The 17,568-nt window shown below is 45.4% G+C and overlaps 1 protein-coding gene across 1 annotated transcript; it reads right to left on the reverse strand.

Moving 5' to 3' along the window:
• Nucleotides 1-495: 495 nt before the first annotated feature.
• Nucleotides 496-9,085, reverse strand: FUT7 (fucosyltransferase 7). Its single transcript, XM_081896600.1, has 2 exons — nucleotides 8,885-9,085; nucleotides 496-2,923 (listed from the first exon to the last, which is right to left on the reverse strand). The coding sequence occupies exon 2, from the start codon at nucleotides 2,847-2,849 to the stop codon at nucleotides 1,791-1,793; it is 1,059 nt and encodes a 352-aa protein (XP_081752726.1). The 5' UTR covers nucleotides 2,850-2,923; nucleotides 8,885-9,085; the 3' UTR covers nucleotides 496-1,790.
• Nucleotides 9,086-17,568: the final 8,483 nt, after the last annotated feature.

Consider the following 17,568-nt stretch of genomic DNA (forward strand, 5'->3'; position numbering starts at 1 on the left):
GTATCAGATCTTTGAACCCTTATGAACTTTGTGATTCAACTCTGCCAGCCTGAGGCTTCTTCAAGGGAGCCTTTTTCATCTTCTATCCTGGCTACTCTAATACATTGGAGGCTCAGCCAGCCGCAGAGTGACTGTTGAAAAGGTGGTACAAGACCTGAACCTTGGTATACAAGTCCTAGATTTGTGGAGCTGGAAGGGACCTAATTTGTTATCTACTCCAGTCCTTGCAAGGCCATCACAGCTCAGGTGGCCACCTAACCTCTGTGTGTGCAGAATAACTTCTCAATGAGTTTGTTTCGCTCCCTAAGAATAGGATGGTCCAGATGTCAAAATGCTAAACTTTCTCCCAGCCACCTAGGCAGCAAAGACATAAAACGGTGCCCAGCCAGACATACAACCACCACCTGGTGTGAAGCAAACAAAATTCTGCCCACCTACAGGGAGAAAGCATGTACCAGTTATGTACCCTGTGGAACACCCCTGCCTGCTTGTGCCTGCTGGGCCGTAGGCAGCCAAGCACACAGGTGTGGATCCTGATAGGATTGGGTCAGGAGCCGAATTCTGATGTTCATCCAGATGCAGGTCCAATAAAGAAGCAGAGGCAATTTGCAGGCACTGGGAAGAGAGGGCTGAGTCAAGAAATCTGTCTCGGGCAGGGTTTGGAGTGCAAGAACAAAGGCACAGGGAAGTTGTGGAGCAATCTGATGGTTTGCCCAAGAAGGAGCCTGGCATGACCTCACTGCTGCTGCTACGAAGAACGATTTGGAAACAGGCCACGTCAGAAGAAGCTTGTGCAAAAGAACAGTGGAGCAATAATGGGGCCCTGAGTCCCTCTTCTTGCAGGCTCATCCTGACTCGTCACAAGGAGGACCAAGCCCAGGGTGCTCCTTGAGTGAATTCAGCAGCTGGCCTTGTTGATATGTGTGGGTGGCCCCTAGGTCCTTTGCACTGGGCTCCAGATCTGCTGCCTTGCTGTCTCCCATTCAACTTTTCTTTCTTTCTTAATGCTGACAGGGGATCTTTCCCTCTGACAATTAGCCTAAATTTCCATGCACACCAACAGATCAGCAAATGCAAATTTGGCCCATGTGCCCCAAGTCCTGCAATGACTACTACCAGCAATGCAGGTTCAGCTCTGCCTCCACAGTCAGAGGCAGCAATGATTCTCTTTGTTAAAAAATAATATTTTTTATTGAATGATTTTATGTTACAAAAAACATTACGACTATACTACCACAAAACAGAATTGAGAAATAAAAATTACATACATCAATGTTTTGTTTGTTATTTGTTATCTACCGTCTTATTTCCTCCCAAACATTCCATACAAAACATACACCCACACAAACACACACACAAAATAGTGGTAATAATGAAAATAAATATTTCTCCCCCTTTTATCTTACAAAATCTTTTCTTCATTTTTGACTTCCTGTCGAGTCCCCACGCATATATTTTATCTTACAATTGAATGTACACAAAACAATAAGCCTTTCTGTATAGATTTTCCAATACATTCAGAAAACATAATAAATCCTTAATTGTTGTCCACCTCCTTTTACTTCCTTTGTCACTTGAACGCTAGCACGGAGTCAAAACTATTATTGTATTTTTGAATGTATCTTCTATAACCATCCCATTTTCCTGCAAACTTTTGCTTTGAGTTACCTCTGAGTTTGCTAGTCAATTGCTGGACTAGATAGGCCAGTGGCCTAATCCAGAAGGCTCTTCTTAGGTCCTTAGGTTCTTAAGCACCTAGCGAGGCCCCTGACTTCAGCCCACCCTGATTGCTAACTCCAGAACCACTTCTCCAGACTGTGGTAGACCTTCCCTTGGGGCAGGCTGGGAAAACACTGGCAGATGGTGCAGAACCTCTCTGGCCAGCTATCATACAGCTTCACGGCAAAACTCCTCTTCCACTCAAAGAACCTCTGGTAGCGGCTCTCATTCATGGTGAGCAGGAAGTCTGCAAGTTCCTTCACAGAGCCAAAGTCATCTACGTGGATGAAAGCATCACCAGGAATGAACTGCTGGTAATTGGCTCGTGGAGGCCCCATGACCACAGGCACGGCTCCAGCCAGGAGGGAGTTCCTCCAGAGCTTCTCAGTGATGTAGTCCCGGTGGACGGAGTTCTCAAAGGCCAGATAGAACTTGTATTTGGAGATGGTGGGCAGTAGGCAGGCTGGGCAGAGAGGCTTCTTGTTTGCCCTCCCATACACATCAACCTTGATGTACTTGGACAGGTTCCTAAACAGTTGCGCTCTCTGTTGGGTATGGTGGTGGTGGCTGATGACCCATGACACAAGGCCAGATTTCTCTGGGATGTCCACCTCATCTGATGGTTGGGCGACGAGCTCCCCATAAGGGATGAAGATGTCAGAGTCCCGCCTGAACGTCATGGTCCAGTTGAAGACTCCATCCCACCTGGCTAGGTCTTTGCTGTGTGAGGGGGACTCCAGGGAGAGCCACACCCACTTTTGCCCTGGGTGGGGCTTAGATGCAGGGGGGCGCGATCTGCGGTGCTGGAGTGCCCAGTGGTGGAAAACTACCACATCTGCTTGGTTGTATAGGTTGCGGTTCCAGGTCAGCTGGCAGCCCTTGATGGAGCAAAGCGTGGCACAGGGATCGCCAGTGAGGTTTAAGGCATGGCCATAAGGCCAGTCCCAGATCAGGACCATCAGGGAATGGTTCTGTGCTTGAGTTCTGCTGGGGTTATGGAATGGCTGGGCAAGGAACGTCAAGTTCAAGAACACAGCGCCAAGCAGGAACATTGCACCAGCAAATCTCTTCATGGTGATCATGGAGTAGGAGGCCATTGTACAGGCAGGGGACACCATCCTCTCGCTCATTAAGCAGGTGCTTAATTCTCCTGAATTCAAAAGTCAGCATTTCTTGTCCTTCAGTCAGGGTGGGCGTTAGAATGCTGCAACAGAGAAGAGAAGAGGAGAGTCAACTCCAGGGAAACAAGTCCAAGAAAGAAGCTTCCGTTTTTGTAAAGTTCTGTGTAGAAAGTTATGAGAAGCTGCCTTAGACCACAGCAGTCTCTAGTTGCCCATCTAGTCCAGTATTGTTCGCACACTGGCTGGCAAAACCTCTGCAAGCTTCGCAGGGGAGGGTCTTTCCTAACGTCTGGTATCTGGTTTAAGTTTTGGAAATGAAGATGGTGGAGATGGAAGAATCCCCCAAATCATGCAGAAACAAGTTTTTGGTTCTTCTTTCCAGCTTCCCTTGTGAAAGGGCAATGAACTGTTGAAATTCTTTGTTTGTTACAATGAAAAATAGGGTCCTGTGCATCCCTCATGCTTGCTGAGTGACTAATGAAGAAGTCTTCAGAGGTTTTGCACTCACTGTGAACTCACTCCTGTGGTGGCCAGAGGGGACATAGAGATGGACTCTTGGACTCAGTTTCCCTAGTGGCAATATAGCACTCATTTACCCTGTAAGATTTTTGTAAGGATTATAGCAAAGTGTTTTGCTTTACAAGTATGCTATACATATATGGAGATCCAATCAAAGCCAGTCCATACCATGGATTAACCAATGCATTAGCAATCACTGGATCTCCTGATCAAGGTTTTAATTTGTTTAGAAGCAACTCAGTGGAAGAAGGAGTAGATCTGAAGCAGTGAAAACCATAGGCTCGAGACTAACTGGGACAAACCACCCAGTTTATTAGTGTAGAAAGTGCAGTAGTTCTCACAGAAGTGTTTAGAATATCTAATATCTGAAGGGACATCACATGGAAGATGGACCAAGGTTGTTTTCTGCTGCTCCAGAGGGGAGGGCATGAACCAGTGGGTTCAAATTGCAAGAAAGGAGATTATGACTAGGAAGAACTAGGAGATTCCAACTAGGAAGATCTTTTAGACAACATTTGCTGCCCAACAGAGGAATGAACTCCTTTCAAAGGTGGTGGGGTCTGTTTCATTGGATGTTCTTAAGCAGAGGTTGGATGGTCCTCTATCAGGGATTCTTTAGTTGAGATTCCTGCATTGCAGGGGGTTGGGCTAGATGACCCTGGGGACCCTTCTAACTATACAGTTCTATGATTCTATGAATTGATAGGAAATAAAACAGGCTCCATGGGATGAAATACTTGAAAATAAAGCAACTTGCAAATAAATTGATTTAATCAGCGTAAATTAATTCAAGTTTTAGTAATGGTTGTTGTTGTTGGCATCTGTTTGTGAGAAAGGCTTTGGTGTGAAAGTGGTGTGAACTACTTAATAGCATTGATGAGACAATCAGTCTGAGTAAATGACATATCTTCTCCTGACTGCGTTCAGCCCATCTTGCTCTGACATATTAGATCAAAGAAAGAGTCGCGGACCTAGCAGTCCAAGTCCATATAGCTAAAGCTATGGTTTTCCCAGTAGTGATGTATGGAAGTAAGAGCTGGACCATAAAGAAGGCTGAACGCCGATGGAGGGCACTAGGAGAAGGGGACGACAGAGGACGAGATGGTGGGATAGTGTTCTCGAAGCTACCAACATGAGTTTGACCAATCTGCGGGAGGCAGTGGAAGACCGGAGGGCCTGGCGTGCTCTGGTCCAGGGGGTCACGAAGAGGCGGACATGACTAAACGACTAAACAACAACAGCAAAGCATTGGGAGGCAAGCAGGAAGCCAGAAAGAAGAAAGGAACATGTTCCACCCACGCAAAAAGAACTAAGAAAACATCATTCCTGGATACACCTTTCATAAGGATCAGGAACTGTCCAGGGAGCTGGACTTGTCCATGTGAGCATCGTACACAGGCTCTACTCCAACTGGGAAGTGGAGCAAAGCAACTGGTCTCAGCAATTTCGAACAGTGGCTGCTGTTTCAGCACTTTGCTACACTCAGGTGGGGGCTCACCAGAACACATGACACTTTCACTTTTCCTTTGGGCCTCATGACCTGTTTGCTGCAACTCTCTACCACGATGCCTGGGTCTCAGAAAGTAACTGCTAGCACAGAAACATGACAGTGTTTCCCTCCTTCTTACTCCTCCCACCATGTGCATTAAGATTACAGTCATAGCTTGGGTTACAGCCACTTCAGGTTGCGTTTTTTCGGGTTACGGACACGTCAAAACTCAGAGGTACCAGAATGGGTTACTTCCGGGTTTCGGTGGTTATACATGCGCAGAAGAGCTAAATCACGCTTTGCGCATGTGCAGAAGTGCCAAATCACATCCGCGCATGCGCAGATGCGGGTTGCAAACGCTGCAGCTTTTGAACATGCATCCCGCATGGATCACATTTGCAACCCAAGTGTCCACTGTACTATAATTCAGGGGTGCCCAAACTTTTTTCAAAGAGGGCCAGATTTGATGTAGTGAACAAAGGCCGACACAGGTTTTTGAGTTTTTTCTAGGATTTAAGTTTTTTTATGATTTGACCCCAATAAATAAACTGCCACAGAGGCTGGATAAAACCAGACGGGGGCCCCCCAAAAGAGACTTTGGACATGCCTGCTGTGTTTGCTGACTATGCAAGATAACAGGGGCCCAATCAACAATGCAAAGTATATATTCTTTAAAAACTTGTGCATTTGGTTGTTTGGCTTGATTATTTGCTCCTCCCTGATTTAGGGACTCGTTGGACTGAAAAGTGGTATATAGACTGTAGTGGTATCACCCAAGAGGTATCAGTACATAAAAATGTGATACAAAGCTAGAAGAGTGTTTGGAAGTGAGTTCCAGAAGATGGGAGCCACTGCAGAAAAGGCTCCATCTCTACTGAATTCCATTTTAATTGACTTCTAAATGGTGTCCTCCAAAGACAACTGTAAAACTATTGGCATCATAGGAATGTCAGAAGCCACCTTATACCATCAGACCATTGATCACCTGAGCTCAGTATTGACTACACTGACTGGCAGCTGCTCTCTGGGATTTCAGGTAGGGGGCATCGCCAACCCAACCTAGAGATGCTGGGATGCTGAGGATTGAAAATGGGACCTTCTGCATGCAAAGTGTGCTACCACTGAGCTATTTGCTTTCCAGTTAGGACTATAGAGAGCTGCCTTATACCAAGTCAGGCCATTGGCCTCATCCTTCTCAGTACTGTTTACCCTGATGGGCAGTAGCTCAATATTGTCCACCAGGTTCTCCTGGATTTCCGGCAGGGGGTCTGTATCAGCCCCACCTGGAGAGGCTAGCGGGGCTCAAACTGGCAACCTTCCCTGATCTACAGCCCTTCCCGCCCATACAAGTCCCCAAAGTAGCTCACAAGCGCAATAAAATGAGATAAAACAATAGGATTTGGTTAAAAACCAATAAGGAAGAGCAACAAGCAATCAGCACCATTGCAAACCAAGACTCTGAGGATCAGAGATTTTAAACAGAAGCCTGCTAACACATTTCAAGTGAAGGCAGCCTTTCTGAAGGCCAGGCGGGAAGGAAGTGGTGGTTCTAATGAAATACGTTGGCTATATTAAGTGCCGAGGCCCCAAAACAGCTGGAGGGCACCAGTTTGGTGAAGGCTGATTCTGGCATAAAACAAGCAGAAGGCTTTGTGTAGAATGGGAATCAAGCCATGGTCCTACTTAGTTCCTACTTCCTGGCAAATAATAATAATAATTGTGTCCTGCCTAATGGGCACTCTTTTAAAAAACAAACCCAAAATCTTAATCGTACGGAAAAACACTTTAATGCATGAGATCTAAAGAGGAAAGCAGAGCTTGCACAATCTGAGCATTGCACACTGACACAGCTCAATGAGAACATACCGGCGGCAGCCAAAAATATACCGTCACCTGCTATAATCTATATACAGTAGAAGGAACCACACCCTTACAGCAAAAGTTATTCTAACCCTCCTTTGTACTGTTAATAACATTCCCAGCTGTCGACGTTTCTGGTTTTGACTGCAATTTCCCCTGGAGTAAGCCCCTCTAAGCTCAGTTGGACCTATTTCTCAGTGGACAAGAATCAGTTTTCACATTCAGAAGTTTTACACCTGAGGTCCTGCACTGGGGTTTCTTCTGACAGTTGCCTCTCAAGCTGATTGTGGTTTTTATTGTTAGGTTTCCACTCTCTTTTTGTTTGTATGACACCTAGAGAATTTGGCGTAGGAGGTGTCTTGTAGATATGATAATAGAATGGTGTTGTGCTTAAGAGTGCTGAACCTGGGAGACAAGGGTTCAAATCCCCACTCAGCCATGAGGCTCACAGGGAGGGGGGATATTAACACAATTTTCAAAAATGCAATTATCAATGTCTTTTTAAAGGGCATCTCCAGATGATCTGTATACAGTGGTACCTCGGGTTCAGAACTTAATTCGTTCTGGAGATCTGTTCTTAACCTGAAACTGTTCTTAACCTGAAGCACCACTTTAGCTAATGGGGCCTCCCGCTGCCGCCGCACAATTTCTGTTCTCATCCTGAAGCAAAGTTCTTAACCCGAGGTACTATTTCTGGGTTAGCAGAGTCTGTAACCTGAAGCATCTGTAACCTGAAGCGTCTGTAACCTGAGGTACCACTGAACTGAGCATTCATCCTGATTCTTTTTCAGAGAGTGATCAGATGAATTTAGCTATTTATTGAGCATCCGTTCTGATTTTTTTAAATGCAGAGGTAAAATGATTTTGCAACAAAGCAACTGTTATCCCACATTTTCCAGTTTATTTTCCCATCACTTTCCTTATCTTTTTTTTGTCAAATCCTTTTTAGTAAGTTTTACATTGCCACTTTACATTCAAACTTTAAACATCAACATCTACATTCAAACTTTAAACATCAACATCATCATTTAGGATTCCTTAAATCCTTCGACTCCCCTCCACCCTTCCATGGTGACCACTATCAGCCGTTTTTCACCTGCTTCTCTTATTTTCTCTATTTTTCTTAAATAGTCAATTTTTACCATAATTTTTAGTACATTATAAGCATTACTCAAATGCTTTTTAGTTATTTACGGTGTTCACTTAAATACATGGTAAATGATTCCCATTCCTTCTTAAAGTTCTTCTCTTCCTGTTTTCTGATTTTCCCAGTCAATTTTGCCATCATCATTTTCCTTATCATGAAAGTTTGGGTGTGTGCTGTTTTTGGGTAGGGGAATAGGGTTTTTTTGCACAAGAACCCCAAATCAACTATAATAGCACAACCTGAATTTGCTGGTATGTGAATGAATCTCATTCACAAATAGCAACAATGCGGAAATAACCCATATGTGTAAGATTTGGCAATGTTTTAATCCTTACCTTAAAAAAAAATTACTCTCCAAAATTGGATGTGAAAATGAAAGTTTCTCCATCTGAAGCCTTAGCTGCAATATTGGCAAAGGATGCTGGTTTTCAAAAGTGTGCAAAATGTGCCCATTCTAGAGGTAGACTAATGAGGACATGGAGGGGAGGGGAGCTTGTATATGTGGCATTCAGGAAGCAGTGAATGGCTGAGAATGTCAAGCTCATGAGTCAAGATTAGCTGAAGTTAGATGGAGATATTTATTTTCTCCTTCCTTCAGCTTTTCAGCTTATCATTTAAAAACAACACTGTCCTAAGAAAAAAGCAAACAGGCAGCTTGATAAAATTCTTACCCCTCTCCCAGGGAGCTCCCCGCCATAGCAACATAAAATGAAAAATGTCAGAGACAGTAAAGCAGCAGAAAGCAGTGAATCAAGTGCCACGTAAAATCCTACTTTAAATTTATATTAAAGTAGCACACAACTGCTAGCCCTTGGTTAACCAAATGCAAAAACCCCAAACAACCCCGGGGGTCTCTTAGAACTGTGTTATTCTTTTTTTAAAAAAGTAATTGCAATTCATTTTGATTTGATTTGATTTTTAAAATAAATCAATCAATCTGTCTAGTTGGGGTTTAAGGCACCTAAACAAAAATATCAGGAGAAGCATTCCCATCAAACAACATAACTCACCCCCCAACAGCTTAATTACCATGTTGCCCTCCTTGTCATAAGATGCTCGAAACCTCATGGATCCTTTCTTTTTAAAGAAGCCTTTTTTCTTCGGAAGCAGCACCAGAGGGAAGCAGCAGCTGAGTAGGGGATCGCAATCTCTTTCCTTTCCTTCTTCTTTTTTTCTTGGTAAGATTTCATCACCGGCGTCTTTCACACCCTGCTTCTACAGCGGTTTCCTGAAACTTCACGTTGCGTTTTCATGTGGTTGGACACCCTCCCAAACCAGTGCCTGGTCTTGCATGGCAGCACATGGCGGTGGGGGGGGAGAGAACTTAGGCAACACTCAAAGATGGAGTGGGTCTGATTAAGAAAACTTAGGGTGAGGGCAGCAGTGCTAGATCAAACCACAAGATTTTGTGGAGTGAGAGAACGCCTAGTGTATTTTCCCTTCAACCACCCACCCACTCTCTCATAATGCCAGAGTTCTGTGACATACAACAGAACAGATTCAACCCAAACTTCTTCAAAAGATTAGTCTATGAAAGGAGACTCCCACCATCCCTGTTGGTTAGGCTGGCTGGGGGGGCAGGTGTTGGCAGACCCAAAACATATGGGAAGCTGTAGTGCCCTGTTCCTGGTCTATTCTGACTGACAGCATCTCTCTGGGTTTTAAAACTGGATGGGGCCGTTCAGAGAAGCTCTGAAGGGAACCCAGGAACCCAGATCAGTTACCCCAGATGTAGAGGTTGCTGAGATGAGGAACTTCATGGATTCGCAGAATTGTAGCGTTCAAAGGGGTCCCAAAGGTCATCTGGCCCAACCCCCTGCAATGGAACAGGCTGCCTTGGAAGGTGGTGGGCTCTCCTTCTTTGAAGGTTTTCAAGCAGAGATTAGATGGCCACCTGTCATGGATGAGCTAGCTGAGATTCCTGTGCTGCAGGGGGTTGGACTAGAACAGGGGTCAGCAAACTTTTTCAGAAGGGGGCCGGTCCACTGTCCCTCAGACCTTGAGACCTTGTGGGGGGCCGGACTATACAGTGGTACCTCGGGTTACAGACGCTTCAGGTTACAAACTCCGCTAACCCAGAAGTAGTACCTCAGGTTAAGAACTTTACCTCAGGATGAGAACAGAAATCACGTGGTGGCGGCAGCAGGAGGCCCCATTAGCTAAAGTGGTGCTTCAGATTAAGAACAGTTTCAGGTTAAGAACAGACCTCCAGAACGAATTAAGTTCTTAACCCAAGGTGCCACTGTATTTTGAAAAAAATAATGAACGAATTTCTATGCCCCACAAATAACCCAGAGGTGCATTTTAAATAAAAACACACATTCTACTCATGTAAAAACATGCTGATTCGCGGACCGTCTGCGGGCCGGATTGAGAAGGCGATTGGGCCGGATCCGGCCCCCAGGCCTTAGTTTGCCTACCCATGGGTTACATGACACACTGGGTCCCTCCCAGCTCTATGATTCTATGCATTCTATAGAAGTATCCCATTTGTCGAACACATGTGAACTGGGGCCCCCAACATAGTGTTGTAAACAAAATCCGCCCTTCTTCCTTTATGGGGTATCCAAGAGCCCATATAGAGTCCTTAAGTGGGTTCCCTATTGGTAGGAGAAAATAACAGAGGCCAACCAGAGAAGATTGAGAAGCAAAGCAGCTAGTAAGCCTGATCTTTATTAAAGCTGTTGCAACAGGGTGCTCCCCTCACCCGCAGGAAAGGAGGAGGACCCCGAACTAAGGTGTGCCTGCCCTTATATTTACATTTTAAATTGCCTTCCCTGGAGCTCAAGACCACCCCTCCATACATCATACATACATCACAGAAGGGTGCAACCCAAGACTACCCCCCACAAACATCATACCTACATCAAAGAAAAGGCGGTCTACAACAGAAATTTGAATGTTGTTGTTTTTCCTGTCTGCCAGGTTATCTGATAATGCCTTATCTGATTGCCTTTCCTGGTAGTCTGCCCATTCCTTGAGATGGTGATTTCCCAATTCCTGAGACAATGGGACGGTTCCTTCACCCCCTCCCTCCTTGCAGAGAAAACATTTGGTCAGTTTGGAAGTCAAAATGGTTTCAGGACGGTCTTCCTGTGCTGCTCCAGACATATGGTCCACACATCTATGCACGTGCTTGGTTGGTACATTTATGAACATTTATTATATATATAAGACCTTTAATTTTTTATTACAATAGTGTCTGCAGAATGCACTCAGACACACACATTGTGGGGCCTGTTAAGGCACGCTAGCCACCCCATTGTTAAAAGTTTGGGGGGTGGGGACAAGACTCCCCTAAAATCTTTGGATTCATTAAAACTCCATAATTCCTGGCTATAGTAAATGTTGGGGTTTTAATCAATGGATTTAGCAATGTAAAAATAAAGACTGGACTTGTTTTCCTGACCAGGGAATCACCTTGGCACAGGCAGAGTCATTAACCAGTCAAGAAAGCCATCAACAAGGCAGACACAGAGCAGGGAGACCCCACCCTGAGCTCTGGGTAATTAGCAATAGGGAATCCCTGAGTTGGGGAGGAGGGAGGGGGAGTTTCTAGAACTGCAGTAGGCAGTGAGGTAAGCGAGCAGGGTTAGGGAGGAAATGTCGTTTTTGCAAGCCAGAACAGGAGGAAGGCAGCCTGCTTTTTGCTGCACAAAGGGCCAGAAATGATGTTTGGGGTCTCTTGAAATCTGAGGCTGCCGCAATGAGAGGAACAGGACCCTCTTGGGATGTGAATGCCAAGATGCAGGTTGTATATGTGCATAAATAAAACCATATACCATAAAGACAGCACAGATTCTTTTGTGCCTCATTGTCCAAAGAAAATACAGACCCTCATGGTGATTGTTGTTGCTTAGTCATTTAGTTGTGTCCGACTCTTCGTGACCCCATGGACCATGCCCAATACCCCTGGAATTTGTGTGTGGGTTTTTTGTGGGGGAAGAGTAGCTTTTGTGAGGGTTGAAGTTCTAGGTGTTCTGCTTGCTTCTGGGAGGGGAGTCTGAGCATCCCCAATCTTTCTTCTGTGAAATGGGTATTTTGTAGTGTCCACAAGAGTTTTTTAGACTTCCAGCTCCACCCCCGTTTTTCAAAAGGTTCATGACCACTGCACTAATGCCAGTATTATGATGAGGGTGTTTGGAAGAGGTGCATGCAAAAGGACAGCAGGCTTTAAAAAGCCGGGTTTTATTTTGTTTCTTTTAAAAAGAGGCTTAAAACTCCCCACCAGATTTGTATCCCAGCAGTGGCGTAGCGTGGGTTGTCAGCACCCGGGGCAAGGCAAGTAATTTGTGCCCCCTAACCCATGGATTTTAGTAGGGGCAGAGAGCTGCAAGTGCTAGCGTGCCCCCCCAGATGTTGCGCCCGTTGCGGCCGGGCCCCCCTGCACCCCCCACGCTACGCCACTGTATCCCAGCCAGCTCTAAGTTGCCACTGTGAAAAGAAAAAGAGAGAAGTCAGGGAACACTAAAAGGTGTCAGAGAGCCAGGTAAAGGTACCCCTGACTGTTAGGTCCAGTCACGGTCGACTCTGGGGTTGCAGTGCTCACCTCGCTCTATAGGCCAAGGGAGGTGGCGTTTGTCAGCAGACAGCTTCCAGGTCATGTAGCCAGCATGACTAAGCCGCTTCTGGCGAACCAGAGCAGCGCATAGAAAAGCCGTTTACCTTCCCACCAGAGCAGTACCTATTTATCTACTTGCATGTTGACGTGCTTTCGAACTGCTAGGTTGGCAGGAGCAGGGACTGAACAATGGGAGCTCACCCCATCGCGGGGATTCAAACCGCCGACCTTAGATCCTAGGCTCTGTGTTACCAGAGCTCAAATCCCCACCTGGCCACAAAGCTCACTGAATGACCTTGGGCCAGTCACTGCCTCTCAACCTAGCCTACCTCACAGGGTTGCTGTGGAGATTAAATTGGGGGGGGGCATGTACACCAACTTGCACCTGTTGGAGAGAAAGGTGGGATATAACTGTGACATGAATAAAGCAAGTTTCATGAATTTCAGACGTGAGAGAGAACTTGAATCACTGTCCTCAGATTAATCGCTGGTTCCACATTTTGGAGCAATATTTCCTCCCTGCAACTGCCCTTAAAATGTTGACCCTTGATGACGGTCCTGGTCAGATCGTCCAGATGAAGCAGACGGGTTTTTAATAGTTAGTAGAGTGTCGTGATTCTTTTGCCGGTCACCGGCATTTCCTACCATTCCCCCCAGGAGGCGCTCTTGTTCCTGAATTTGGCATTCAGCTCTAACAAAAGTAAGCCGAAAGTGGCAAATTCATTGGCAAGAGCGCCACCTGCGAGAAAGAAGGGGGGGGGGGAATTCCCTGTTTTTCACAAAGAGTGCTAAAAACTGGATCTGCATTTGTTCGTTTGCTTTGTTTGCTGATTTCCCTTGTTTCCTCGGCGCTCGGATTTCGAACTGTAAGTTCCTGGGGCAGAGAACTATTCCCTTTTGCTCTGTTAAAAGGGTCATGCGCACTGATGGCACTACAGCAACAGTTTTTAAAATGACATTTCTGGGGGGTGCGTGGAGGAGGAAAGCATGTTTGCAATGGCAACCCTTGAAAACTTGCTGAGATATGCCCCTCCTTATCCTCTAGTACCATTGTTTTATCTCATGAGGGTGAATCTTTGCCGGATGCAATTTCTTCTTTATCAGATTCCCCAATGAGAACAAAAATGCTGCGCTCACGCTGACCCTTCTGCAGCCCTCCCTCCAGAGCACAAAAAGCAAAATGCCACCGCAAAGCCACCACAGCTGGCCTTGCCTGCTGCAACATTCCGGCCATATCCATCATTCTCTGCCCAGGTGGGCCACTCCCCAGGGTGCCCACTCTCTGGTTCCCTGGAGGACAAGTCTCTTCTGCACATGATCTTTTACACCTGACCCAGCACTTCAGCTGGGCGCCTGAGCCCCCAGAGGGAATAGCAGCTGGGAGGACATGTTTTGTGACTGCCCTAAATTGGCTGCCCAAGATCTGGAGGAAACACGTGAAGGTCGTGTATGACCTGAAGATTATTTTTAAGAAGTGCCTGGGTTGGATCAAATATCCACCTGGTTTCCAGCTGCTGCTGGATATCTCCAGTCCAGAAAGTTCCTAGTCAAGGATTAATCAGAGACATCCATCCCCTCTCTTTCCTCCTAGCACCTGCTGTTTAGGGTATAGTGTATAAAAACCTAGGAAGAGCCCCACTGAATCGGGCTAAAAGCCCACTGAGTCCAGTATCTTGTCCACACAGTGGCCAATGTCAAGCCAGCAAGCAGGACTTGGGCACAAGAGTCCTCTCTCCTCCTGTGGGTACCTGATACAGTGGTACCTCGGGTTACAGATGCTTCAGGTTACAGACTCCGCTAACCCAGAAATATTACCTCGGGTTAAGAACTTTGCTTCAGGATGAGAACAGAAATTGCACGGCGGCAGCAGGAGGAAGTCCCATTAGCTAAAGTGGTGCTTCAGGTTAAGTACAGTTTCAGGTTAAGAACGGACCTCCGGAACAAATTAAGTACTTAACCCGAGGTACCACTGTATTCAGAAGCATTGCTGTCTCTAAGAGTGGAGACAGAGCAGAGCCATCATGGCTAGTGGCAGGGCTTTCTCATTTTTATATTTTGCTGGAACTCACCTGGAACTCAGTTCTGGCACCTGTCAGGTGAGTGCTGTTGCCATTACAAGAGAACGAGGGAGGCCTTCATGCTGAATTCTGGCACCTCTTTTTTCTAGAAAAATAGCACTAGCTAGCCAGTGGGCACTGATAACCTCCTCCTCTGTGAATTTGTCTAATATTCTTTTAAAGCCATCCAAAGTTGCTGGCCACTGCTGCCACCTGTGGGAGCAAGTTCTGTAGTTGGAATATGCACTGTGTGAAGAAGAACTTCTATCTGACCTGAACTTCCCCTTTTCAGCTTCATTGGTTGACCATGGTTTCTAGCACTGAGAGGGAGAAGAGCTTTTTTCTGTTCACTTTCTTCATGCCACATTTAATTATATACACTCCTATCAGGTCACATTTTACTCACCTTTTCTCTAAATTAAAAAAAGGTACAAATTCATAGGTCCATAGGGGTATCGTTCCATCTTCTTGATATTTTTGTTTACCCATTTCTGACCCTTTTCTAACTCTACAATATCCATTCTGCGGTACCTCTGATCATGGACATGAAGACCTAAACAACTGTCCTTGTTTGAAGGAACTGAAGGAAGGGATTGAAGGAATTGTTATCTGCAGCACAAAATACCCATTTCACAGAAGGAAAAATGGTGATGGCCAAGAATGCTGAAATGGTTAGAGTGTCAGATGATGACCTGGGAGACCAGGGTTCAAATCCCCACAGCCATGGAGCTTACTGGGTGACCTTGAGGGACCAGTCATTGCCTCTCAGCCTAACCTACTTCACAGGGTTATTATGGGAATTAAATGAGGAGGGGGAGAACCATGTGCGCCACCTTGAGCTTGTTGGAAAAGAAAGTGGGATATACATGCAATGCAATGGTGCTCAGAACAACTCCCTTACAGCAGGCAAAACCCACCCCCGAAACAAATAGACAGCAGCAAGCACAGGGAAACAAGAACACCTTCCTTTCCCTACACCCCCAAAAAGAGGGACTCAGGCCAAATCACACACCAACCTACTCAATTAAGCAGAAATAGTGTTGAGCAGAGGGTTTTGGTGAGTCCCCAAAAGCTATATGTGAGGTCACTGTGGTACCTAATGGGTGCCACATTGGAGGCTACAGAACTAGAGGCTGTACACTGCTGTCATGACTAGTAACCATCTCAAATCTGGCAGTTCTCAACTGGGAGAGAGTTGTGACAGTGAATCTGGTTTAATACCAGGTTGCTTTTTGTAGTACAGACAGAGCTTGAATGTTCTCCCCCTACAGCATTGGGGGGAGAGTTTGACTTTTAGAAAAGGACGCCAGCGTCACTTAGCTGTGAAGAGCCTCAAATGCCTCTGTTTTGGAAGTGCAAGGCAGTCCATAAATCCCCAAATGACCATAATATCAGGAACAAATAAAAAAAATGTTTTACCTCCATCATCATCATTTTGTGAATGTTTATTGCTGAATTTTGTTCTTCCTCTCTGCTGCGTTGAGGATAAGCATCTGTAGACACAAGTGAGAAGCAAATAATGAATTCTACTAATAGATAGGAAGGCTTGCATGATTCTCACTGCGACGTTATCCCAGGGCCTGGCAGAGACATTCCCACATTTCCATTAGCCTGGTTCTTCCAGTGCAGAGTGTGAGCAGGTTGCTATGAGGCATTTGGATGCTACATTAATTTTCATGCTGGCTGGGATTTGGTTCTGCTTTCGGTTTTAAATTAATATTTATAATGGGTGCAGTTTTTCAAAAGGTCCCCCCCCAAAAAGAACTCCCTTTTAGAGTATTATTAATTTAGAATTCCTAATAAAATAAACATTAACCAGTATTATAAATATAAATTATCATCCTTATCAATTAAACAACAATTGCAGGGGGTTGGACGGGATAATACTTGGGTAAATTCAACTCAACAGTTACCGGTACATGATTCTAATTTAAAAGTATAGGAACATTAAGAATGAGCTGTGTATGCAACCCAGCTATATTTAAAAGTAAACCCACTGAAAATATATATTAAAAAATCAAAAATTGTCCAGTAGCACCTTGTTGTTGTTGTTTAGTCATTTAGTCGTGTCCACCTCTTCATGACCCCCTGGACCAGGGCACACCAGGCACTCCTGTCTTCCACTGCCTCCCACAGTTTGGTCAAACTCATGCTGGTAGCTTCGAGAAGACTGTCCAACCATCTCATCCTCTGTCCCCTTCTCCTTGCACCCTCCATCTTTCCCAACATCAGGGTCTTTTCCAGGGAGTCTTCTCTTCTGATGAGGTGGCTGAAGTATTGGAGCCTCAGCTTCAGGATCTGTACTTCCAGTGAGCTTCAGGACTGATTTCCTTCGGAATGGAAACGTTTGATCTTCTTGCAGTCCATGGGATTCTCAAGTCTCCTCCAGCACCATAATTCAAAAGCATCAATTTTTCGGCGATCAGCCTTCTTTATGGTCCAGCTCTAACTTCCATACATCACTACTGGGAAAACCATAGCTTTAACTATACGGACCTTTGTTGGCAAGGTGATGTCTCTGCTTTTTAAGATGCTGTCTAGGTTTGTCATTGCTTTTCTCCCAAGAAGCAGGCGTCTTTTAATTTCGTGGCTGCTGTCACCATGGAACCCAAGAAAGTAAAATCTCTCACTGCCTCCATTTCTTCCCATTCTATTTGCCAGGAGGTGTTGGGACCAGCGGCTATGCTCTTAGTTTTTTTGATGTTGAGCTTCAGACCATATTTTGCACTCTCCTCTTTCACCTTCATTCAGTAGCACCTTAGACACCAACTAAGTTTGTTCTGGGTCTAAGCTTTCGTGTGCATGCACACTTCTTCAGATACACTGAAACGGAAGTCACCAGACCCTTATATATAGTGGGAGGGTGGGGTGGGTGTTTTTTTGTTTTTTCTCAGGAGGGTAGGGGGAGATGGGTGATTGACTCAATGGTTATGGTAAACCTGTTGACGACTGTTAAGGACTGCAATTAGTCCTACAGGAAAAAACAAGGGATTGTATGCAGATGACTAGCGTATGAGACAGGAATCCAATATCTCTATTCAGACCAGGTCTCTCCAGTTTTCAGTTTAGTGAAAAGTTGTAATTCAGCAACTTCT

Source organism: Podarcis melisellensis (genome assembly GCF_964234715.1).
Source record: "Podarcis melisellensis genome assembly, chromosome: Z".
Lineage (NCBI taxonomy): Eukaryota > Metazoa > Chordata > Lepidosauria > Squamata > Lacertidae > Podarcis > Podarcis melisellensis.